Source organism: Hypomesus transpacificus, unplaced genomic scaffold (assembly GCF_021917145.1).
Source record: "Hypomesus transpacificus isolate Combined female unplaced genomic scaffold, fHypTra1 scaffold_204, whole genome shotgun sequence".
Classification (NCBI taxonomy): domain Eukaryota; kingdom Metazoa; phylum Chordata; class Actinopteri; order Osmeriformes; family Osmeridae; genus Hypomesus; species Hypomesus transpacificus.
In genome coordinates this window covers 47,419-72,286 of record NW_025813745.1, presented here as the reverse complement: position 1 = coordinate 72,286, position 24,868 = coordinate 47,419, and the positions used below count along the sequence as shown (strand labels likewise).

The 24,868-nt window shown below is 46.2% G+C and overlaps 2 protein-coding genes and 1 long non-coding RNA gene across 5 annotated transcripts; 2 read left to right on the top strand and 1 right to left on the bottom strand.

Moving 5' to 3' along the window:
- Positions 1–2,392: 2,392 nt before the first annotated feature.
- On the bottom strand, positions 2,393–16,853 carry LOC124462218 (dehydrogenase/reductase SDR family member on chromosome X-like). 3 transcript variants are annotated; one of them, XM_047013836.1, is made up of 7 exons: positions 16,458–16,853; positions 11,144–11,251; positions 10,222–10,290; positions 6,233–6,334; positions 5,939–6,146; positions 5,566–5,773; positions 2,393–4,185 (listed from the first exon to the last, which is right to left on the bottom strand). In XM_047013836.1, exons 2-7 carry the CDS (start codon positions 11,247–11,249, stop codon positions 3,982–3,984), a joined length of 897 nt encoding a protein of 298 aa, XP_046869792.1. In that variant the 5' UTR covers positions 11,250–11,251; positions 16,458–16,853; the 3' UTR covers positions 2,393–3,981. The 3 variants fall into 3 exon arrangements, with proteins under 3 accessions (XP_046869792.1, XP_046869791.1, XP_046869793.1); XM_047013835.1 differs by lacking the exon at positions 16,458–16,853 and adding an exon at positions 11,711–11,938; XM_047013837.1 differs by lacking the exon at positions 16,458–16,853 and adding an exon at positions 11,766–11,937.
- On the top strand, positions 11,911–12,895 carry LOC124462219. The gene is made up of 3 exons (XR_006955422.1): positions 11,911–11,996; positions 12,225–12,332; positions 12,440–12,895. It is a non-coding gene; the product is annotated as an uncharacterized LOC124462219 (long non-coding RNA).
- Positions 16,854–17,744: 891 nt separating the features above from the next.
- On the top strand, positions 17,745–24,828 carry znf148 (zinc finger protein 148). The gene is made up of 7 exons (XM_047013823.1): positions 17,745–17,894; positions 18,877–19,212; positions 19,519–19,647; positions 19,837–19,960; positions 20,059–20,142; positions 20,306–20,424; positions 20,537–24,828. The coding sequence occupies exons 2-7, from the start codon at positions 18,901–18,903 to the stop codon at positions 22,157–22,159; spliced, it is 2,391 nt and encodes a 796-aa protein (XP_046869779.1). The 5' UTR covers positions 17,745–17,894; positions 18,877–18,900; the 3' UTR covers positions 22,160–24,828.
- Positions 24,829–24,868: the final 40 nt, after the last annotated feature.

Here is a 24,868-nt window from a genome sequence, read left to right as displayed (position 1 = left end):
CGGGACAGTGCCTGACTCATCGATGGTGGATCCGGTGTTTGTGAGTGTGAGTCTGTGGGGAGGCAGAGGGAAGGAGGAAGACCAGCAAAACAGTACATTTCCAGCAACACTACCTCATATCTATATACAGCCATTTTTCTTCATAAGACCTTGACAAGAGAGAGGCACATAAGTACCTTTCCACGAGTCAAGACAAAACATCCTATTTTCTTTGTTGATGCCTTTCTTTCTGAAAATCCTGCGCACAAGCTCAAGCACAGACACCCACCAATCGGGTGTGAGGAAAGCTCATCTATCAAAATGACAGGGCCAATGTATCACTCAACCTAGCCTGTGACTGCTGTCTAATCATTCAGCGCGCAAGATTAACGACAAGCTAATCAAAGACCAGAGCCAAGCACGAAAAAACTGAAGCCAGGTTTAGCCCCTGAGATAAAAGACGTGAACCAGACTTGGATTTCTCCGTATTTGAGCCTGTCTACCACAAGAGAACCAATGAAATAGTTCCAAAACCGAATGACACCTGTCAGAAGTATCTAAAAGGATTTGAGATAGCCTTTAGTTTGGAGCTCTTTGGAGCTGCGGTCTGAGATTTTCAACCGAGGAGAGGACTGCTGTTTAGCTATCTGCATCTCCTTAGCTTCTCAGTCACCTCAGGAAAGGAACACAACGTCCTAGCAAGAAGATCTGCCTGTTACAGGCGCGTCGCTGTGTGTCACTCTTAGAGAGGCAGCTCTAATGGTTTTCTAATTACTAAGTATTGTTTGTGATTATGGAGGGGGAAACGTTAATTAATTTGAAAGGGGAGAGGCTAATTGATTGTGCCAATACTGTGTTGTGAGAACCACTCAGGAGAGGCTCTGTGATGAATGGGTAAACAGACACACGGAAGGCGGGAACGTCAGTGAGACCTCTCAGTGATGCTCACCATGCTCAGGGACACAAGAGCCCTCACCGCGCCAGACCATTATGTGTGTCTAAATGAGAGCTCTTCACGAGGACGTGGCTTGGCTGTGTGCCTGTGAGGATCTGTGCGCGTGTGAAAGAGAGGGATGGAGGCAGAGAGGGAGAGGGGAGGAGGGGGTGGAGAGATGGGGGGGGGGGGGGGGAAGGACAGAAATACAGAGAAAAGGAGATTCGGTGAAGCCCTTTTTAAGTGTAAGCGGTGGTAGACCCTTAATGTAGAGTCTAAGCTTTGAGACCCGAAGTTCAGACACTGCCCCAGGCCGTCTCTGATGTTGAACATCGTCATCGGACAGCCTGAGATACACACACCGTCTGCCCACACAAAACACACACACACGTGTAAAGAATGAAGCAGGAGTGGCACAATGATATGTTTATTGAGAGGCTTTGGGTGTTAGAAAAGGAGGTGTCCTGAACGTCACAATCACACACAGAATACTGCAACGGCCTACAACTCCCATCATTCCAGAGAATTCGATCAAATTGACAACGATGTAACAAAGGACGAGACATATCACAGTTTTTACTCTTCAGACTGTAAAGTTGAAATCGAAATCACAGTTAAATATCTTGGGACAGATTCAGGCACAGCAAAGCAACATTGTTCTCGACAAATCAAATCCAGTTTTACACATTTCAGACATCCTTCCCTCATAAGGTTTCCATCTGATGCACAATTCTTAAGGTATGTTCCTATGCGACTTCCACGCTAAATGAAAGGCGGTTATATTACGTCAGAGTAAAGGAAGACGAATCACATTGTTTTTTGGTGTCAAATCCACCACTGGAACAGCTGAACAAACACCTTTTATCCATGTGGACCTGGGTGTTTCATTTCTCTGACCTCCTTTCTGTTTATAGATACTCTGTACACAATCAGACTCAAATAGACCGGGACTGGAACATTTAATATAAATGCAATCCTAGAGTATTCATAAGACCAGGGTATCACACCCTGTCTACCTGTCTTTCCAGATCTCACTCGATGGACGCTGAAGGCTTGGTGCTTAAAGCAGCCCAGCAACTTACCAACAAACACCGGTAGATTCTATTCTCACAGACAGTATCTTTGGAAGACATAAACCTTGTGCTCGGAAGGAAAACAAAGTGAACAAATTGAATATTAGAGAAAAGCCTCGACATGTCAGTATTTTGCGCTAGTATTTGAGCTTGAGATTGAGCTTGTTTTTATGACATAGTTCGACAGTCGGAGGGGGTGAGCTTTAAACAGGTAGTTTCAGGGAGGCGTGTGCGAGCGTAGGTGTGTGTTTGGCACATATATATATGTATCTGACTCCCACTCTGATATGTGGGAGTCAGATGGCTGAGCGGTGAGGGAGTCGGTCTAGTAATCCGAAGGTTGCTGGATCGATTCCCCGCCGTGCCAAATGACGTTGTGTCCTTGGGCAAGGCACTTCACCCTACTTGCCTCGGGGGGAATGTCCCTGTATTTACTGTAAGTCGCTCTGGATAAGAGCGTCTGCTAAATGACTAAAAATGTAAAATGTAAAAATGTAAAATATAATGAAGTCAGAGCTTGCCTGTCCGTCACAGTGATTTCACGGGTTTAAATCGTCGGTCACAGACAGCAGATGAAGTGTTCCTGTGGTCTGCCGTCCCAGATTCTCTGCCCTCTGGGATGGAAGAAGGTGAGGGAGTTATGTGGCATCTAGAACATTGCTTCATTATCTCGGGGCGGTACTGCATCATCTACCACCTAGCGCAGTAATACCTCCATCTAGGAAACACATGATACAGTAGCACAGGCCATAATGCTCTCAGTAGTACACAGTCAACAGTCTTCACAGTGAAAGGTTAGGGTTAGTGAACTGTGTAAATGGGAGTAAATGTCCGCATGAGTATGTTTCTGTGCTGTGTTCCTATCCCAAACCCGAAAGCTTTGCTTCAGATAAGGCTGTTATTTTCAGAGTGTTTAGGTACATCACAGTGTGGAAGGGATGGTGGTGTGTGTATTTTGTTGTTTTGGTGTGCTTGTTGAGATAAGCCCATGATTGGATTTGTTGTTGGTATTGTTTGTGTGTGTGTGTGTGCTTGTGTGCGTTGTTGGTGTTTGCTTTTGTCTTTATTCTGCAGATGGATTCTGATTCTCACCGCTGGGAAATCACAATCCCACAATGCACTGGGAGCAGGGCCAAAATGAATGAGCGGCAGAGAACCAATCAGAGCTCAGATGCTCAAACGCATACGGAATATTCTCCAACTCTCGCTCACAGCTCACCAGTCAGAGTGTGTTGTTGTGCTATCAATACATTTACAATTTATCTTGTGTATAAAAAGAACCCACAATAAGGACAAACACTGATAAAGAGTAAAACACACACAATGTACACTTAGAGAGGCCAACTGAGAGAGGCCGATTGAGAGAACACAACGAAAGTGGACACGTGCTGTTAGTTCGATCTTTCCTTTCTTCTAACCAGATCGCACGGCGCAGGACAGAGAGATACCAACTTGAAACCTGCTCTGAGAAAGATCACATGGAGACACCAAAGAAAAGCGCAACGCTTCTGGCAACATCGACGAAACCTAGACACGGAGAACACAGCCACACTCACGGACACGTCCGGATGACATCACACCAGGGAGGAGTCGTGTTCTCCAATTGGAGAGACGGCGGTTTTCCGCTTAGGAAAAGACTGGATCAGCGCACACACCCTTGCAAAGAAACCCAGCGCACTCACAGCTTGGTCAGGCATGTGTGTGTGTGTGTGTGTGTGTGTTCACAATGCCAGCGAGAGAGGGGTCCATTCCTTTCTTTTCACAAAGATCTCCGAGAATTACGGGTGGGCCATCCTCAACTGTCAGTCCTGTATCCAGTTTTGGAGGAAGATTGTCAACACAAAGATGAAGTCCAGATATGAGATGGGAAAAGGACCGGAGGAGAGGAGCAAGAGTGGAGGCCAGGATAGAGGGAGGGAGGGATGAGAAGAGGACGAGAGGGGTTTATCCAAGAGAGTCCAAGATAAGTCTTCTGTCCAAAAGTGAGTCCCGGGGTTAACCCAGCGTTGTTAGCCTGCTAGCGTTTAGGCCCACTAGCTTCCAGCTGGCATCCCACAAGCAAAGCTGGAGCTGGGGGTCGTGGGTCGCGGGGTGTGATGTCATCTCCCTGCGTCCATTAGCCCAGTAGCCCCCGCCTTGTCCTTCCAGGGAGGGGGAGAGAGCGGTGTACAGCACCGTGGACGCACCCTCCGCAGGGGTCTGAGGAAACACAACACACACGCCATCCCGTGTAAATATATGGTATATATGTTTGAATTCCAGTGCTTTTCTAGAGCCAGTCCTAGCCTAGTTGTGGTAACAGTCTGACAATCTGTATGTGTGTGTCTGTGCATGAAAGAGACCCGAATGTGGAGATCAGATCTTTGTTGTGTTGTGTATTTTTGCCTTCAACAGCAGCTCCCACTGAGTACAGGTGAAAAAAGAAGACTGCGGCAAAGACCCATATCCCTGTGTGTGTGTGTGTGTGGGTGTGTGTGTGTGTGTGGGTGTGTGTGTGTGTTTAGACAGGGGCAGGATGCATTGAGCAGCAGAACAGCAGGGGCTTCCAGCAGCCAGAGGGATGTTTTGTGTGTGTGTGTGTGTGTGCCTCAGACAAGGACACACACTTTCTGCCTGTCACGACAGCTGCTCCCCTCATTGATAATGATCCCAGTAGATCAACACACATACATTAGGAATAGACTGGGTGGAACTGGTCATGGTAGAGCACTGCCATTTTATTGGATTTTCTTGTTAGACCCCAATGGTTAATACTCATAAATGTGTTATCATTTGGTGAGAAATCCAGCCCCTTTTTGCCTTTGAAGGGTGAAAAACCTGTTGTATGCGTGCCTTTTCAAGATACTTTAACCTATCACATGGAAGGGTTGTGTATGCTTATTGGCTGTGTTTTTGTATCACTGAGAGCATTTGAGAAGGACTCAAAAGGAATATTCAGGACAAATCTCACACCCACAACTTTTCACCAGGAAGCATTTTCTATTTTCTTTTTTTTATGAAGGAGCGGGATAAGGCTGAAATTGGGGTGTGTTGTTAATCTTAAATGAGTCAATGTGCTTATGCACATGGCGTGTGTTAATGTCTGTTTTGTTTTCTATGGCAGAGCATGTGATTCATGTTGTGTTTGTGTGATAGTTGCGGGGCAAATGCCCCAGAAAGACTGGGTTTGGAGGCGACTGCCTCTAATGATTAAACTCACAAACTTCAACATGCTCCCAAACACACACACAAACACACACGAACACACACACACACGTCTCCTTCTATCTCATCTTACAGAAATGAACATTGCCCCCGGGCCAAAGCTTAAAGATATGCAACAAATATTCAGAAATAATCGAGCTCCGCTCCGCTCTGCACTAAACAGTCTCTTGCTCATTCTCAGCATGGAGCTAATGCTCAGAGAAAAGCCTTGTGTATCGAGAGTGTTCACAGAGTATGCACAGTGTGTGTGTGTGTGTGTGTATAAAGGGGGGGGGGGGGTGTTAGGAGTTTATCTGTGCGTGAGCTTGATGATTTATGCATGTCTTAAACTGGCTGTGCTAATATTACTTAGTCGGAACAGCGGGAGATCTTTACCCTGAAGAACAGACGAGCTGTGGCTCGCTGTGCCAGACGGAGAGGCAGGGGGAGGTGGCGGTACAGGGCTGTGTCCACCATGCCAGGGTCCACTGCACAGGAGCTCACTGGGAACCCTCCTCTCTCCAGCACCAGTTGTAGGTGGGACGAGAATAAGAGGAGCGCCAGCTTACTTTGGCAGTAGGCGGCATGGGGAGAATAGCACTTTCTGAGGAGAGGAAAGGGGAGGAGAAAAACAAAGGACTGAGCATTGTTCATCTTACACCTCCTGCCTGGTTTAAATGCACCAGCTACCAATGTGTCATATGTCAGTGGTCATGAGTCCGAGCTTGAACCCAAGTCCAAGTCTGTGTGTGTGTGTGCTGGTTTCTACCTGCTCTGCAGATCGTGGAGTTTGATCTCTCCAGCATGGTGAGCAGACGAGGAGATGTTGACCACACGCGCGCTGGAACCGCACTTCCCAGAGTTCCCCAGGATGTCCAGGAGCAGCAAGGTCAACAGGAAGTGTCCAAGGTAGTTGACCCCAAAGTGCTGCTCAAAACCCTCTTTTGTACAGCCCTCAGGTATGAACATGACTGCAGCTACACACACACACACACAACAAAGGGTTTGATAAACCGAATCAGTGCAAAACAATGCACTGATCTTGCTTGGTTGATTCACTCACCATTGTTGACCAGGATGTGCAGCGGTAGGTCCCGCGCCTTGAAGGTCTCAACAAATCGTCGGACTGACTGCAGCGAGGCGAGGTCAAGCACCTCAAACTCCACTGGGAACACACACACACAGGGTTTGTTAAACTACAGGTGTATCACAATACCCATACTACAGTACCATTAAGCATGCCAGAAAACCATTTTGTTTGCCCCAATACAAAGTACGTGAAATGCGGCGTGCCAAAAACACCAGGATGTCCAACTGCATCCAGTTGCCTTTTGCAGTATGCGAGCCCGAATATTATTCGAGTTATTCTGACCCACAATCCTCTGCACGGCAGGAGATCCTTCTGCGACTGAACTACATCCGGTACGCGAGCTGAGACGGAAGGCCGGAGATACAACCACATCGCCTTGTACCGGACCAGAGCTTCTCAACCCTTCCACGGTCGTGACTTCATGACCAATGACAAAAGTGGGTCATGAGTTTTCGACTTCGGTTGAGAAACACTGGTCTCGACCATCTCATGAGACGTGGAGTAGTGGGCCAAGGCCTGTTAGGAGGAGAGACGCTGTCAGGAGCCATGCCCCCTCTATCAAGGAGGTTTCATTAGGAGCCTGGCCTCTGCCAGCTTCTGCTCTGTGGTGCTGGAGCAGGAAGAGACAGAAACAAAGTCAGAAGACAAACACACTACGACGCGGCACTCCCCAAAAAAAAACGACAAGACACACACACACACATCCACCCACACACTCACTGATCAGCGCTATTGTAACAGGATTATTTCTGCTAGCCATGGCGATGCCGGAAAACATCAAAGCAGCCCGGGTGTGTATTAATCTCCTACATGGAGCTCTGTGTGCTGGTGCTGCCCGGCTCCTCTCTGACACACATGTATAATACCTTCCCCTCTGCTCTCTCTCCTCACTGGCTACAGGGTCATGGAGGATAAGGCGGAACAGGAAGGAGCCGCCGCTTTGGTTTGATCTGCAGGTCCAGACAGGAGGTAATCACCGAGGAGAGAGGGATATGCTGACCTGTTAACCCCGCTGTGTGTGCGTGTGTGTGTGTGTTGAACGGTGTATTACGTTCCAGACAGTGTGTCAGGCCACGGCTGGCGCGGGGTGAGTACTGTATGTCAGGCCCATCCCAGTGTGAGTTTAGCGCCAGGCCCTCGGAATCACTGGCCTGCTCGGATCCGAACAGGACCAGCCACCAGGGGGACCAACGAGGACAGACGGGCCTAAGGTTGAGGAGAAGGGGGAGGGGAGGGGGGGGGGCATAGGAGTGATACAGGGACGAGTGGAAGTCAGAGGAAGGGACAGACCATTGGCAGAAGGGGAGATTGGAGGGAGATGAGGGGAGACAGACACAGTGGGGAGATGAGGGGAGACAGACACGGTGGGGAGATGAGGGGAGACAGACACGGTGGGGAGATGAGGGGAGACAGACACGGTGGGGAGATGAGGGGAGACAGACACGGTGTGGAGATGAGGGGAGACAGACACGGTGGGGAGAAGGTCAAGTGGAGGACAGCCACCCTGCAGACAGGAAGAGGAGAGGAGGCTAGGTCAGGGACAGGACGGGCAGGTAACGGAGAGCCGCCAGGGAGCCTGCGTCCGGCTCAGACCACAGCCGTCTGAGAGATAGCCGGCTGATAAGGAGTCTTATCTCCAGACCTGCCAGTCATCCCTCGGTTGTCCTCCCCCTCAGCCCACCCCCCCAACCCCGCCATCTCTCCTGTCTCTCCAGTCACATCTTGTCCTCTGTTTCTCTCCCCAGGGCCCTCACACACACACACACACACAGACACACACATTGATCTGTGAGTGGAACGATAGTGTCGAGATGGGGGGGGGTAGCCATTACATCACAGCAACCCCATTCTGTGATTCGCTCAAAGAAAAAGAAAATGTGTGTCATGGAAATAAATGGAGGGGTTTCTCACCATAAAAGGGTGCGTGGCAGACAGCATTCGATTGCCACAGTTTTAATGACACATTGACATGTGATAGAGAAGGCCCAGCTTCAACTGACGGAGGAGTTGATTGGGTAATCATAGCGTGTCTCTCGTCTGTTCCAGTAAAGGCTAATAAAACACAGTGGTTTGAATAGAACTGGGCAGCTTTCGAGTGTGAGAAGGGCATCATTTACCTAGAAGATTCTTTTTTGCTAACGAGGCTAATGAGAAGTCTTCTTTCGTTTGACATCTCTCTCTCTCCCACACACACACACAGCATCTCTTCATCAAATATTACAGTTTTACTGTGTATAGTTCTGGTTTATCATCAGCACTGACACACTCCGATGAATTGGATGACTCATACATAGAATATGAACACACACACACACACAAGGCCATGTCTGTGATAAATATGGCCTCACAGAGAACCCTGGCACAAGTCTTAATCAATCTTGCTGGAGTTAATAACAAATCACGATCTAACGAGATCATTAAAACAGGGCAGCAGGCTCAGTGGGAGAGCGCTTTATTGTTACTGCGAAATCCAGTCGGAGAGAAAGAACGGCAGACACACTGACAACAACAAATGCAAGGACATGTGAAGGACACCGGTACCCCACCAACGGCCTTGTTCCTGGTTTCACAGAACAGTTACACACACATACACACACACACACACACACAAAGACCACTACACTTTCACACACCTAATCCATACCATTTCTCACTCATAATTCAGGCTTGTGGTTTCAGGCAAAGTACTTTTGTGGAGGCTACCGCACAACTAAACGCATGAGACAGACATGTCAGTTTAGTGTACAGCTTCGCAGAGGTGATGTTTGTGTGTATCTGTGTGTGTGGCAGAGAGACAGAGAAAGAGAGAGACAACTGTTGCGTCTGTACCAAAATACTCAAAGCCACATTGAATAAACTCGCCTCCAGTCTCATTAGCGTATTTGTTTTTCCCGCTAATGTTAAAGGCCTACAGACACTTCATCCTCTGGAGCAAAATGCCTTTGGGAAAACTAACTAACAAACAAACAAACAACACACTCTCTCACACACTCATGCATGTAACCCTCCAAACAGGCCTGACCCTTTCAAGTTGACTATTGATGCCTAGCATGTTTAACAGGATCATCTGATGTCAGACTGCATTGGTATTCACTGTTCTGCTCCAAACACACACACACGCACACACATTCACCTTGATTCTCCCAGCCTTTGTTTTAAAGCTCTCTGTCTCTTTCTCACCCCCCCTCTCCCTCTCCCTCTCTCTGGTTCTGTTCTGAAGCCAAAGGATGTTTGGAGAGAGATGTTTGAAGATCATGCCTGACATACTAATGAGTCTGTATCCCATTGTCATTCAGATGCGCACACTCATACACACACACACACACACATTCCATTCTCATTCCAAACACATGCCATCTTGCGGACACCCCCTTGTCCCCTGCGCTTCGATGCCTGCCAATTACCAAAGAGTAATCAATTTCACAACAGTTCCAGCCAGGAAATCAACTTCAATGACACCCTCTAAACCGTACGGTAGTCAACCTGACGCTCTCTCCAGGGAGCTGGAGCTCTGATTTGCTTGTCTTTTTCTCTCTCCTCGTCTCCTGCCTTCTCCCCTCTCTCCTTTCCTTTCCTCTCCCTCTCAAATCCTCCCCTTTCTCCAACTCTCCTCTCCCTCTGCCCCGGGCTGGTCTTGAGCCCAGTAGATCGACAGCAACTTTGTGTCAACCTCATTAGCGAAATGATTACCATTCACTCTCTGTAGTGGACATGAAGCCGAAAGCACTTCACAGCCAGCACACAATCAGCAGGAGGGAGCACTTCCGTCCGACTGGGCGTGCGCGAGTGGGTGCGCGTGTGGTAAATAATGTTCTGACCACCCACAGGGACCAACTAAAGCCACTCTGCCCTTCATCTTTCGGCAGCGCAAGCGCATCCGACACTCCTATAACAACCCGAGAAGTCAGTTATCCCCATTGAGTGTGTGTGGTGCATGTTTTACCACAATTACAAACAATTACCTTTGGCCTCTGTGTTCTCCTTAGAAATCCTCCTCAAAGCTGACAAGCCCTCTTGCTCATCCTTCCCACCTGGGAGAGAGGAGAGAGGGATGAGTGTGTGTGTGAGGGGGGGGGGGGGCATTCATTTTATCATTTTAGTCTCTGAGTGCCTATTCAGCAGCCTGTACTTGAAGAGTAACAACAATAGATGGAGAAGGAGAGAGAGAGAGAGAGAGAGAGAGAGAGAGAGAGAGAGAGAGAGAGAGAGAGAGAGAGAGAGAGAGAGAGAGAGAGAGAAGGAGGGGTGTAGGACGCAGGCAGAAAAATTGACTGCTATCTCCTACTGGTAAACAAACAACCAAAAGCAGTTCATATCAGAGATGCAGAGAGAGGAAACGGAGAGAGACAAGCCATGGCCCACACACTAATCTTGGATTATCACGTAGGCCTTTTCAAGGGCACAGCAACATTTAGCCTGTTTCAGTGATGCAGAACTGAAGGAATATCTACACTCCCTGTTCATAACGAATGCAGTGTGACTGAGGGCCAGAAGGCTAATATGCACACGCACACAATCCTCTGCACATACACACTCCAACTCCACACACAGTACACTCCAGGATAAAGGTTTTTGTCAGAAACACCGATGATTAAAACTTTGCCCTAAGGAAATAATTTGCCAATTTTTTTATTTGCATATTTTGGGCTAGGGGTGGGTAGTAAACACACAACCTAATTATTTCACTATAACAATACATTGGTGCCTCGCCAAACAGAACAAGACTGACTATGCAGCATAAGTCTTAAGACATTACTCACACCTGGAATGCAACAAAGAAAACCATAGTGTGATTTTACTTCCTGAATGCTCACTATTCTCACACAGGTCTGTCATAAACTGTGTTGTGAGTGACAGTCCCAGGTGTTGTGGTAAATACTGTACCTATGATAACATGTGCCCCCAGGCTGGCCATGTGTCTAGCAATCTCATAGCCAATCCCTCTGGCTCCTCCAGTCACTATGGCAACCCTGCCATGTTGATTGGGCATCACTGATAGAAGAAGACAGAGGAAGAGGGATGTTAAACTTAAGCACATGATCTACTATTTTTACTATGCTCTGGTGGCCTTACATATTCTACGATAATACGAAGTGTTGATAATAATGAAAACCTTCCACCATTAGATTGGGAAGTATTTAGTAATAGCTACACCCCAAAGGAAAACAGACGCTGAAATTTGATATTCATGAAACTATCAGGTTGGTTGGACTGCGCAGACTGCACGCAGTTTTAGGCTGCCTGAGAACACGCTGTCAATGCTATACAGCGAGGCAGCGGCGGTGGTGTAAACTTTGGCAGTATTAAATCATGTTCTCGGTGCAAAAATGCGTAATATATCTAATTTTAGATAACACCGTGATGTTCCAACATGATATATGCAGAGCTATTGGCTACCTTTCGTCTAATCTAATCGTTCATCATCGCATACGGGATGAGCTCTGAACCAACCTGGCAACGTGAAAGGACTGCTAAACATTTGACATAGTAAAACCTTCAAACCGACCAGATAAATCCTGATTATCGGTAGAATATACGCAAGGAGAGACATTTTAGATATTGTGCGTGTGTTCCTCCGGTCTCTTGATCAATCGAAGGAGAATAAAGCATGAACGAGCGTTCAAGTTTAACGAACAGCAGCCACTTCCCCGTTCGCGGCGCGTCAGTTGCCCTGTTGCAATAGTAGCCTTCGCATCCTTGTCTCCTTTCCTAAGGGAATGCGCACAGTGGTCCCGATGTAAGCTGCATTGATTAATCATATTAGAGAACAGCTATTTTTTTGTCCACAACCTGCCCATCCGCAAAGAGTCCTGATGAATGAACTATAGATAAGACGCATATTTTGTCGTCATTTGCTTAAAACTGTCAAAAATTCAGCTTGCAAGTTAGTGGGATTTCTTGTCTGATTTATGTGGCATGCATGGATGATATTGTTTTATGAGATAGTATATATTCTGTTTTTCAGTTGAAACCTTTGAGGGATGTTGTGAAATGTGCAGTTGGATTTGCACTGGAGGGGCCTTATGTAAAAGCACACTTGCTCCCACACCAACACATGAACAAGTGTGAAAAGGTTCCCATCCCCAAAACACGCACTACTTACACTCTTGGATCGATCACTGACAAAATATCCACTCCACCAAACCTGTTAACCTCTTTTTCTCTACCAATCTCTTGCAGTACCTATTGCACACCTCTCTGGAACCAAGGGCTGGTTTCACCAAGGTCGTCGGATGCAAAAACCAAGTGAAAAACAACCATCAACGTTGCTTGCAAATTCACACGTTCTTTTCTGGGATTGAAATGGAATTCATTAAGCAGACGCTTTCATCCAATGCAACGGACTGTAAGGGGGTCATGTGAACCTGCCACCTCTTGCAACCTCTTGACCTGCATGCAAATGCTGTAACCACTGAGCTATACCCTCCACCTTGGGCTCCCGGGAAATACAAACCTACAGATTGACTCCAGGATCCTATATGGCTTTAAGGTCTCAATGTGTGTGTGTGCGCTGTGGGCTGTGAGGTCGAGGGCTCTGCAGGTCACTGAGGCACGGCTCCTCCGCTATTGTTTCGTGAAAAATCGCATCTCACGCATGACCACAGGATTATTTAGGATGATGGGACAGTGAAGAGACATAGCACACACCCCCCCCCCCCCCCCACACACACACACACACACACACATACGCACACAGTATAAATAATAACTCTAAACATTAGACTGTTGGGAATCCTGATAGTTCTGTTCTGCTCTGTGACAGATCAAATCTCACGTCTCATCTCTGATGGCTGCGTTGGGAGTTGTACACGTTGCATAATCTGATCGTAAGCACAGGGGACATGGAGCCCGGCAGAATGGGAAGGTGTCTACTCTGAGGCGGACAGGATTGAAACTCCCCCGCCCCGTCAAATATGACATACAGCCTTTTTCTGCCAGGCCTCAATGGCAGTTCTCATCGGCAGCTTCCTTGTGACTGGAAGAGGGTTTATTCTGAATTGGATGACTGTAAATAAGCATGAAAGTGGACACGTGAACTTTATGCAATCAGTGTGCGTATGCCTTTCACGTTCTCCTCTAATGAGAAGGTATTTGTGTGCGTGTGCGCGCGCGCGTGTGCTCGTATAATGTCTCACGGTTCTTTTCCTCATTACTGTCCTCAGTGAGCTGATGCTTTCCCATTAGCAAATGGAAAACTGAGCCGGGGGAGGGGCACTCCCGCACACCAATTAAATCTATCATTAACCACTCACCAGGATACAGCACGCAGCAGGGCATGTTTTACACTACACGGCGTGTGTGTATGTCTATATGTGTGTGTCACTCCACCCTTGTAGCTATGAGCTGGAACAACTCAACAGACACACACAGGCTAGACACACATGCACACACACACACCTGCACAAATATAGAGTTTAAGATAAATATGTAATGCCGCTACGTAATTTAATTTCCGATGCGACAGACAATCCCGTATTCTCTTCTAAGTATTGTGTAACACTACTGTATGTACTCTACCTATCAGTGTTGCAGTCATTCGAACCTACTGGGCCTGTTGATTCTATGTGCGTATCCTTAACCCTGACCTACGATGAGGTGCTGAGAAGTCTCGGGCACGTCACCCTGATCCCGCTCTCTGCTCGCAGTCGGGGTCTCACGCACACAGGCCCGTAATCCACTTCATGCTTCATCCTGTCAGTGTGTGGACATGTGCCGGAAGAGAAACGGAGTGTGTGCGCCCGTGTGGGTGTGTGTTTGAAATGTGTCGTTCGAGTGGACGGATCAGTCCGACTCTTGACCCTCCACCCTAAACAGAGCCTATAATCCCCTTCTCGCACTCTTCTCCTCTTTCTAAATGAGAAAGTCAACGTAAGATCGGGTCCAAGCACACGCTGGGCGGTGTTGATGCCACACTGACCGTACCCAGGAGGGGCAGTGCGTCCTTTGACGGGGAGGGGGGGGGATGGGGGAGGATGGGAGATGGGAGACGGGGGAGAGGAGCGGAGCCGAGACTTGGCCACTGCGGACACACGTCACCTCAGCTCCTGACCGTCAAGCTGAAGTGACAGAAAGAGCCTCAGGCCTTCCTATCAGAGACAGACTTTACATAACAGCTGAGTCACACAAGATCTATTTTTACAGCTTTGAGGTGTGTGCGTGTGTGTGCGTGCGCGTGTGCACACGCATGTGTGCGTAAGCGGGTGCGATGTTTCTTGGTGTATGAGTGGGGGCCCGCTATGTCTGGGGGGGGGGGGGGGGGGGCAAGTGATGTGAGCGCATGTGAGTAAAAATGATGGGATGGCTTTGGCAGTGGCAGCTGGTGTTAAGCAGTGGCACACCACACTCATCTGTCTCTCATGAACCCACGGTCCCAGATCCGTTTCTCCTGCTCCACTTTTTTCCGCTTGCCATTCGAGACGACGTCTCAGAGTTTAAAACATCTTCCCATGCGCATACTCTCTTTTGTCGCATCTCTTTTGCACTTACACACACACACGCGCGCGCGCTCGCACACACACAGTGATTCAGGACATTTGAACTGACATGCAGAACTCAAAGTGTATTAGGAGTGATAATGTGGCGTGGTTGTTGTCGACAGTCGTGTACCCTTCTGAACAGGCTCTCCTCGGTCTTTCTGGGAAGCACACGAATAGAGGTCACTGGTGGGGGCTGATAAGTCTCTGTGAGAGAGAGACAGCGCGGGCTGGTACAGGTGTGGGGGCTGGGATTAGTCACAGCTATGAGGACCAGGAATTTGAGGTAAAAACGTTTTTTGAGTCCATTCATTTTTTTGTTTAAGATCAAAATAAATATTGATGTGGGGTTATTATAGGGTATTAATATTACACAGTTATAAGTCACACACTCATGGGGATTGATGATCCCAATTAGCCTGTAATATAGGGCAAATACAGAGCTGGCTGCTACAAAGACACACCACACATACCGGTTATCCAAGACTGAGATGATGTGGGATGCGACATTCATGAATCAAACTCTTTAGACCACCATCTGTATTGCGCCTTTTCTTTTGATGTGGGTTCCCGCATGAATAGACAATAGGCCTACTATACCATACAAGTCTGTCATAATCTGACTTTTTCTGTTTTCAGAAATGCATCAGGGTCAAAACTGAATTTACTTAAAGGTATGGAGCAGAAGGCTATAGCCTACATTGTGCCCTTGATTTGTCCTTCAGGATCACATTTGGGCAGTTTGCTCGGATGTCTTTAGGGGAAAGCCGAGGAAGGACATGGCAAGATCTTTGTACTCATTCTACAGGTGAAACGTGTTAATACCAGTTTGATTTAGGGTTAAAGTCAACGGAGCTGTGGCCTATTTAGATTTATTTTATGTCCTTCATTTACGCACGGGCTAATATTGTAAACACATAAATAGGGGGTCTGAATGAAAGGTCAAATGGACACCGAGGGACACGATGGCAAATAACATTTAACTGTAAACAATTTACACATATTAGCTATGCGTAAAAACTGGAAACCAATAGCAATACCGTGAGGAGGAGGAACGGGCAATGCCGTGATAAGCACACTTTAGCCTATGAAAAGAGAATGGAGTAATATACATTTTGCGGCAATGATCTTGTTACTTTGATCTTTCTTGTTATCTTGCTTGTTTTCGATGTAAATGCTAATGTCAAGGCGGCATCCTTAAGAGACAAGCTGAACTGAAAATGAACTAATGCTGCAGCTCCGAACAGAGCGCGCGTGTTGCTCCAACGGACAATGCGCTCACACACGCACATACACACACGCGAGTTTATTACAAAGACATGATAGACAATATTGGCACCGTCTGCTAATCCGATATTGTCCATCACTACACTGTCCCAGTGCAATGTCATTTAGCTGTCTTCGCGCTCTAATAAACCGGTCCTGCCTCAGTTAGATGGCAGAGATAACGGTTTTCTATTATCGATGACATTGTTTCACCTTTAGGCTCAATACATCCACAGCTACACTGATTGCTGATGTGAGTAAGTCTGGAAGGCATTTTAAACACATTGCCTTAGGTGAAAAGAAGCCCACAGGGATACACGCGGGACATGGTTTTGTCTTCACTGCCAGAGCACCTTTTAATGTTGCGCGCGTCAAGGTGTCTCATTATCAGGCGTGCACACAAATACACACACACACACAAACACACACATAAAACACACACGTGCATGCTGACTTACAGGGTGACCCTCCTTCTGTGCGGTTCCCACTTGGCTTTTGATTGATCCGTAATTCCGTGAAGGTAGATCAGATCCCGTGATCACAGTCAACGTCTCTACATATGTACCAGAGGATCACATAGAGAATGAGGAGGATGGCGAAGATAAAAAGCGCAACTAGAATGGCCTTAGTCACCGGGGAGATGATCGACTGCATGTCAGAGCAAGAGACAGCCAGCAGAGCAGAGTGTGGCTCCGCGCTAACGGCGTCTGGCTCAGGAGCAGCACACTTTTGTTATCCTCTCGGTTCTCAGGCAGCGAAGGCAACTGTTGAGGAGGGACGAGCTGGCTCACTTGCACACAAAATGCACACACAGTACTATCTCTTTCTCTGCCCCCCCCCCCTCTCTCTCTCTCTCTCTCTCTCTCTTTCTCTCTATCTCTCTCTCTCTCTCTCTCTTTCACACACACACACACACACACACACACACACACACACACACACACACACACACACACACACACGCGCGACCACACTCCCACTTGGGGAAGCGTGGGGCTTCCCCTACAAACGGTGCCTCAGATTCCTGGAGAAGCCGGATTCAGTTTATATTCAAGAGACTTGATAAACGAACCAATAGCCTACATCGACCTCTCTTCTGAACTATCTGAGAAGAAAACGTCTACAAATACCCAGAAGGGTATTCTGTAGAGCACAAACGGGGAATATCCAAGTTGCGCGCTGTTGCGCTGCGCGACTCGATAGGGAAACAGGTTGATTTGTATTCCTCTCGATACAACGCGCGGTTCTCTCTGATAAAGGCGCCTGAAGGCTAACGGGTGCACATGCTTGTAGGTTAGACATCAGCCTAACACATTTTTGATGACTCAACGTCACACGATGCATAATTGAAAAAATATGATTGGCCTGATGAAATGTAAGATACACAATATCATATTAGAAAATAAAGAAGTGGGAGGAGTTAACTGAGTCTCTGCATCAGTGATTCTACTAGAATTACTTGTATTTTTCGCCATATAGGCCTATTTGGTTTATGTAGGCTATAGGCTCAGTTACAGTAAGAAACGACTATGGCTGTTCAAATAGAAGGATGTGGGGACCCTTCATAAGAGACTTGGGGCTTCCGTGCTATCTTTGTCCTATTTCATTCCCTGGCTAGCCTACCCAAGACTTCGATACATTTCTAAGAGTAAAAACTCTATTGATATCACTGACTGTTTTATAAAATGTGCGCGCGTCGTGAATGCACACGCAGTACCAGTATTAGACACTAGATAGCGACAGGTACCCGCATAATGCACAGAAACCTGCGAGAGCTTCATTATTGGCATCCAGATGCAATGTTGTGTCTGTCATTCGCCGATCACAAAGTGGAGAGTCTATCGACTATTCAACATGACAGCTAAACGGCTTTAGCTGATAAAACACCCAGATAGGTAAGGGAAATATCAACCGCAAAATTGATAACATGTTCCACCTTAATTCCGCGTGCGATCAGAAACCTGTGTGCATCAGCTTCCTATGGGTTCCGTCTATCTGCTGGGACTGAACACCTTATTCTAAGTTCATGAGAGGGAATCAATTGTGCAACGAAAAGTTATATTTTGGAAAATTGTTTATGGTGTGTAGTAGATATGTATTGATGAATGTAATAAAACCGTGAATATTGTATTGATTTACATATAATTGTGGAACGCTCCAAGCGTCGCCTTCATTCCAGGAAATAATCGGAACCCGGCTCTACAGGCCTACGAACGTATTTCGCTTGGTTGCTAGCTAGCTTTTAAACCAGACTAGCTGGCTCCGTTAGCTAGTCCGCTACTTGTGTAGCTAACTAGCTAGTTATGAGATACACTAGCTATGATGAGGTAGTGACTACTGTTGCACGACTAGTTAATCCATAGTTCTTTAAAATAGCTAGCTTGCTAACGTAACTGACTAGCTAGCCAATTTCGATTAGGTTTGCTAGTTTAACTACAGTAGCTAGACTAGCTTGCTAGCACGAGCTAACTTGCAACATTGCAAACTTACTACCGCTGCAATGAAGTACATTAAAGCTGCTTGCTAGACGTAGATGTACAGATGTAAAATAGTCTAATCAATCTCAGTTATGTGTAAATGTCTGAATGTAATGTGTAATGCTGTCAAACTAGCTAATAAGCTAATAAATAACCCTAAAATCTCCCCACTTAACGCTAAGCAAGTTGCGGAAAGTGGTGCTTTTGCTACACAACACTTATCGAATGGTAGAGGTAGTTAAGTTAAAATGATTATGTAATTATTGTATATATATATATATATTTGCCTATACATTATCTAACCCATATCAGTGACAAGAAAAAAAAGTTGTGTGTAATTGATCTGTATAACTTTGTGTGCCGACCCTAACAACGTTCTTCTTTTGTTTGTTTCACATAGTTACTCAGGTCCTTGTACATTAAGATGAACATTGACGACAAGTTAGAAGGGATGCTGCTTAAGTGCAGTGGAGGGGTGGACGGAAGGGTGGGGTTAGGGAGTGGGAGTTTGGTGGTGATGACCATTGGCGAGCGGGGTCTAGCCAACCACCCATTGCTGGCCGAGGACGATGAAGATGATGACGAAGATCTTACTGGGGGTTCTCTGGTCTCCCACAACCTCATTCCCCCTGATGAACTGATGGTGCAGGAGGAGACCGTGAAGAATAATAGAGAGGAGGGAGGACATTTCCCTCAGAGATTCTTACACAAGATGCCATGCACGGTTCACATGCCGGTGAGTCAGGGAAGCCACATAGTAAAGGTCCAGAGGCAAAATGATGGACATGTATATACAGTATCAACAAAAATGTCACCATATTTATGATCTCTTTAATCAGCTATTGTCCATCAAGAGATTGCTAGGCCAGTATTTGTAACTGAAATAATTGTCAACTGATGAATTCGGTAGGTAGCCTTTTCAAACAATGGGATGCCTAATCATCTACCCATGGAGTTGCCAATGTGATGAATTGTATGAATTCCAATCAGGTCAAGTCTGCAATCAGTTGAAAAGCTCTCCATCTGATTGAATGTTTGGCAGTTGAGCATCAAACAAGAGATGAAGCTGCCTGAGGCGCTCATGCAGTCGAAGAAAGACAGGAAGCAGGTCAGGGAACTCAGCGAGTGCCACAAGAAGAAGAAGAAGAGGAAACAGCGTTCCCCTGCTAAGGTCGCCGTCACAACAAATTACACAGTCGTATCACAGATATCGAAGCGGCGTCGCAACGTCGGTGGTGATTCTTTTTCGATGCCGCGAGCCGACAACTCGCAACACAGTATATTAGGCCAATTGTAGATTTGCATTAACTTCTGGATTGTTATCCATCTTGTAATAGATTATATGTTTGCTGTTTTATAGATTCTCACTATCAATGATGACGGGTCATTAGGTCTCCAGAGTCCGAAGTGTCACGTGTGTGGACACTGCAACGCAGCCTTCCGCACCAATTACCACCTCCAAAGACATGTCTTCATTCACACTGGTAAGATTCCTCCCACTCTCCCTCGCTCTCTCAGACCCCCCCCCTTAAAAACCTTGACGGAAATAAATGGTATGTGCCTCTTTCATCCCTTGTTCCAGGTGAAAAGCCATTCCAGTGTAGTCAATGTGACATGCGCTTCATTCAGAAATATCTTCTTCAAAGACACGAGAAGATCCACACGGGTAAGAAGCCGCCTTTCTGCTCTGCGGGGGCGTGACCACACATGCGATGTGATACTGAGTCACGGGGAAGAAAACATCTCGATGGTCGACCTTGCGTTGCTCAGTGTACGCAGTTCATTGAAGAGCACATCCATGTCTCTGTTTTTGTCTCCATTCCCTCCAGGCGAGAAGCCCTTTCGTTGTGAGGAATGTGGCATGAGGTTCATTCAAAAGTACCATATGGAAAGGCACAAGCGGACCCACAGTGGGGAGAAGCCATATCAGTGTGACTACTGCCACCAGGTGGGTGCACCTACTGAGAAACACACATTTTTAAAGGTTGTTTATTAAAAAAAAAAAAAAAAAAAAAAAAAGATATTTATTTTGTTTCACTGTACATTTGCGCACTCCACAGTACTTTTCCAGGACCGACCGGGTCTTAAAGCATAGGCGCATGTGCCATGAAAGCAAGGAGAGGAAGGCCCACAAGGCAGCGGTGAAGGAAGGACTCTTACGCAACTCTGAATCTCTGGGCTTGTCCTTTCCTGCTAAAGAGTGCATGCTGCCGAAGAAAAAGCGCCAGAAGTCCTCCGACAAGTCGCACAGCTCGGCGCTAGCCGCCCAAATGGAGGTTCACAGAGTCACCGTCGTTGGCACGGAAGAGAAGGTGGAGGAGAGGCCGAACAAAATCGAGTGTCTACCTCTCTACGCTGTTTCCTCGAAGGTCAAAGACGAGTATGTCATCACCGATTATTCAGTGGAGCTCCCAGACTCGCCCGACAACCGACACCGGGGCGGAGAAGCTTCGTCGGGGGAGATCCATCCGCCTAAACTGGTTCTGAAAAAGGTCCCCAAGAGGAGCCTCAAACAGCCCTCCGAGCCGCCCTCGAGCTTGTCTCCCTTGTCCTCCTTCGAAGAGAACAAAGTCACCAGGTACACCTTTGAAATCGTGGACAAACAAGGTATTTTGGAGGTGGAGAGCAACCATGACCTGGAGCCGGTGGACCCGCTCCAGGGAGGGCAGGCCAAACCGGCGACGAGCAGCACAAACTACGACGACGCCATGCAGTTCCTCAAGAAGAAGAGGTACCTTCAGGCGGCCGCGACAAACCACAGCCGGGACTACGCTCTCAATGTCAGCAGCATCTCGGCCCAGCCCTCGGTCACGCAGGCCGCGGTAGCCACAGTCATCGACGAGACGGTCCCCGCCACTATCCTGGAGCCCCAGCCCCTCAGCGTGGAGATCAAGTCAGCCCATGACAAGAACGTTCTCCCGGACGAGGTCCTCCAGTCCCTGTTGGACCATTACTCAAACAAGGCCAACGGGCAGCAGGACATCTCCTTCAGCGTGGCCGACACCGAGGTGACATCCAGCATATCCATCAACTCGTCTGACGTGTCGGAGAGCAGCCCCGTGGAGAGCCTGGGGCCTGGCAGCCAGCAGCCCCCTCCTCCCTCAGAGAAGGCCAGCCTTTTGCACGAGTACTCCAAGTTCCTCCAGCAAGCGCTGGAGAGGACCAGCCAGAACGATAGCTATCTAAGCAGTCAGAGTCTTAACTTTGTCACGGAGAGCCCCAGTCTTTCCGGACAGCCTTTGTTTTCCACCGAGAAGCAGTTCCCCTCCCCTAGCAGGTTCAAGTCAGGGATGAGCTCTCCCCTGAGGTCCACTTTAGAGAAGCCTCATTTTGGGCTCCTTGTCGGGGACTCCCAGCACTCATTCTCCTTCTCGGGGGACGAGACGACGCCCACTGCAGTGTCCCCGACGGAAGACTTCCTGGAACAGGTTTCGTCCTCCAAGAAGGGGGAATCCCAAAGCATGCTTCAGACTTTTCAAAGCACCTTTGATCAGAATTTCCGATCCCACTTCCAGACATCGCGGCCCGGAGCCTCCTCTTCCCAGTTTACTATTGCCAACGGACAAGTCAGTCTGAGAGGCCACGGCACAGACTTCTCAGAGTTCCCCTTAGGTAGTGTTACTGATACCAGGTCTCAACTGAACGCTTCTCCCGATGCTACACCAAGTCAGACATTTGGATGAGGGGAAACCCAACAGACGTTATTTTTGTAATGATTCGTGTGGCACTTTATACATCCATGTCCACTGTTCCGCCAAAACAGGTTACGCCACATAGGTGGATGTTGCTCAAAGCATTGTTGGGAATGGGTGTAGCTCCGTGGCAGAGCATTTGTCTGCAGATCATTAGGTCCCGGGTTCAAATTTCCTTCTCTGCTTTGGATAAAAGCATCTGTTAAATGGAAAACATTGTGACAATATATAGCGGCGAGTGGCTTTGAGATGAAAGCACTTTTCACAGATCGATCAATCTAAATTCAAATGGGAATTATTTTGTAAAAAGCCCAAAGGTTTAACAGAATGTAAATGAAGACACAAGCAACCAAAGTACAATGCTAAAAAGTTGAGTAGTCCTCCTAATCCCCATGGTCATCGTCCTTTCATACTGTGCTTTTATTTAGTTTCTAAAAATGTATATTAATCATGTTACATTCACCTTTCCTGGTGGGAGACTCAAATATAGAAACAATGTCCTTAAGCTAATCAAATAGACAGTAGAACAATTATGATATTGTTTTAAACCTTTTCTTGCTGCTAAAAGATATTTGGCCCAGAGATGCCATGGCCTCTTTTGATATGCAGGCTGGTTTTTTCCTCGAGAAAATGTATATGAAATGAATCTCAATTTGGCAATGATCCCTTTGCCAAACATGCATTTAGTTTTTACCAACATATTGCCCCGCTCTGTGATTGGAGTTAAAATTGTATTGTGTATGCCTTATGTTGTAATCATGACAATTAATTTGTCTTAATTTAGAAGTCACTTTATTATTATTGTTACTTAACAGCCACCTTAAAGCAGGTGTTTCTCAAGTGCATGTAAAAAAAACTCAAGCTGATTTGTTGGTTGATGCTGTGGAATCCTCAACTGATTGCATTGGCTGGAAAATTCAAGCAATTAGCAAATGTGATTGAATTGCATTGAATTCTCACAATTGTTAAGACAAATCCTTGTCTATAAACAATTTCCATTACTTTTATTGTCACGCTTATTCGTTTTAGTTAGGTTTGCACAAATGACTTGAAGCGTGTCAAAGCAGTATCAGATGGTATTGAGTTCATGCACTTATACTTTTTGTCTCAATTTATAATAGGTTTTCATCATGGCCTACTAATATGTTGCATGCACTTAAAGACTGTACACTCTGTTTATGACAGAGGAATATCTGTAGTTGTCACAAAAGCTGAACTGCCCATTTAGTATTTACTCTACATAGTGTAAAAGTTAATAGAACCTAGGTTAGATTGTTTTTGACATCTACAGCAGATTCCTCTGCCTTTCACTTGTTACATTTCAACGGACAATCACGGACATACACAACGCTCATTCTGAACTAAAACTACACTTCCTTTGTGAACATTCCCTTTTACCCTTAGAATGTAGAAAAATACTTTGCTGTAAATAAGGTGTGTATTGCCACTTAGTGCTTTTTCTGTTTTGAGAAACACTGCTACATTTAAGACAAGGGGGCTTGTGCAAGATGCTTTATGGATGCTTTTTGCTATCAGAGTGCACATTCTGAACATAGTTTTTCAATATGATACTGGTTAATGTCATGAGGTTTCTGTCATACATATTATGGATTTCCCAGTAATTTGACCTCAAATTGATAAATTAATTCAGTCTATAACTTTGATGAATCACTGGCACCTTACCCTTCATAAAATATATTAACAATTGATCACGTGAGTTTAGGATGCAATTGCAAGTGGTTATTTCACCATCAATTTGGAAAATTGGACTATTATTGTAATGAACGTCCTCGTTGTAGTGTCTGTAACTAAGGATCAGATAATCAACCCATTCAAGTAAAAGTACTTTCAAAAGCACATTATCGAAGGCATCTGCCTCGATCCTCAGTTAACTTTGTGTTATATTTTAATGTGAATCCTATAAGGTCTTGTTTATGTTTGAAATGGGAAGCACCTGGCCACCAGCCCGGTTAACCAGTCTGGTCATGTGACCTGTCTGTTTGATCAGAGCATCATACCATGTGACCTGAAGATTTCTGTTGTAAATTGGTCTTGGAAAAGCAACCCATTTATCAAAGTAACCTTTTTCCATAAACTGGCCATAAGTGTCCTTGTATAAGCTGGGTGGTGGGAAATAATATTGTTTCATTTTTGTGAGAAAATGTGTAAATGTTAAAACCTTTTGATAAAAACGTTCTATTTTTGAAACATAATGTTACTTTAAGCTTTTAAGTATGTCATATGCAGTCATTCTTGCAGCCCTCATTTGGTATATAATAGTTTGATTCATGATATGATGAGCTGTGGCAATATGGATGTTTTCCTTCGAGTCTTGAGTTTGTACTCAGATATTTTATTGATCAATCTGAGAAGGAAATACCAAATTAACTGTCAAAGTGTGGATTACTCAAGTATGCCATTTCACAGAGGTGATTCATCTCTAGCAAGATGACAAGGTTGATTTGCATGGTATCTGGATTGAGTGAACTTGTTCTATAGAAACAGTAATGTAATGTGCGGCTTTAATTGTAGCAGATTAATTTCAGTAAAGTAATATTAGTTATGCAATATATTATGATTTGTAAAGGATATCTGATTCAAATAGTTGTTTTGATTGTTGTGTGTTATGTCCTTCCAAATAAATAATTATTCTCACTGTTGTCAAATGTTCTTGACAGGTAAGCCTTAAAAACACTCATT

What these genes read in the sequence shown, in the direction of transcription:
- LOC124462218 (XM_047013835.1), bottom strand. Translation starts at nt 11,810, where the DNA reads ATGTCTCTCCTTGCGTATATTCTACCGATAATCAGGATTTATCTGGTC. An exon ending in GGAGAACACAGAGGCCAAAG is followed by an intron (nt 6,335 to 10,221) that starts GTAATTGTTTGT and finishes GTGTGTTCCCAG; the next exon opens with TGGAGTTTGAGGTGCTTGAC. An exon ending in CAGCTCGTCTGTTCTTCAGG is followed by an intron (nt 4,186 to 5,565) that starts GTAAAGATCTCC and finishes GTGTTTCCTCAG; the next exon opens with ACCCCTGCGGAGGGTGCGTC.
- znf148 (XM_047013823.1), top strand. Translation starts at nt 18,901, where the DNA reads ATGAACATTGACGACAAGTTAGAAGGGATGCTGCTTAAGTGCAGTGGA. An exon ending in CATGCACGGTTCACATGCCG is followed by an intron (nt 19,213 to 19,518) that starts GTGAGTCAGGGA and finishes AATGTTTGGCAG; the next exon opens with TTGAGCATCAAACAAGAGAT. An exon ending in AGTGTGACTACTGCCACCAG is followed by an intron (nt 20,425 to 20,536) that starts GTGGGTGCACCT and finishes CGCACTCCACAG; the next exon opens with TACTTTTCCAGGACCGACCG.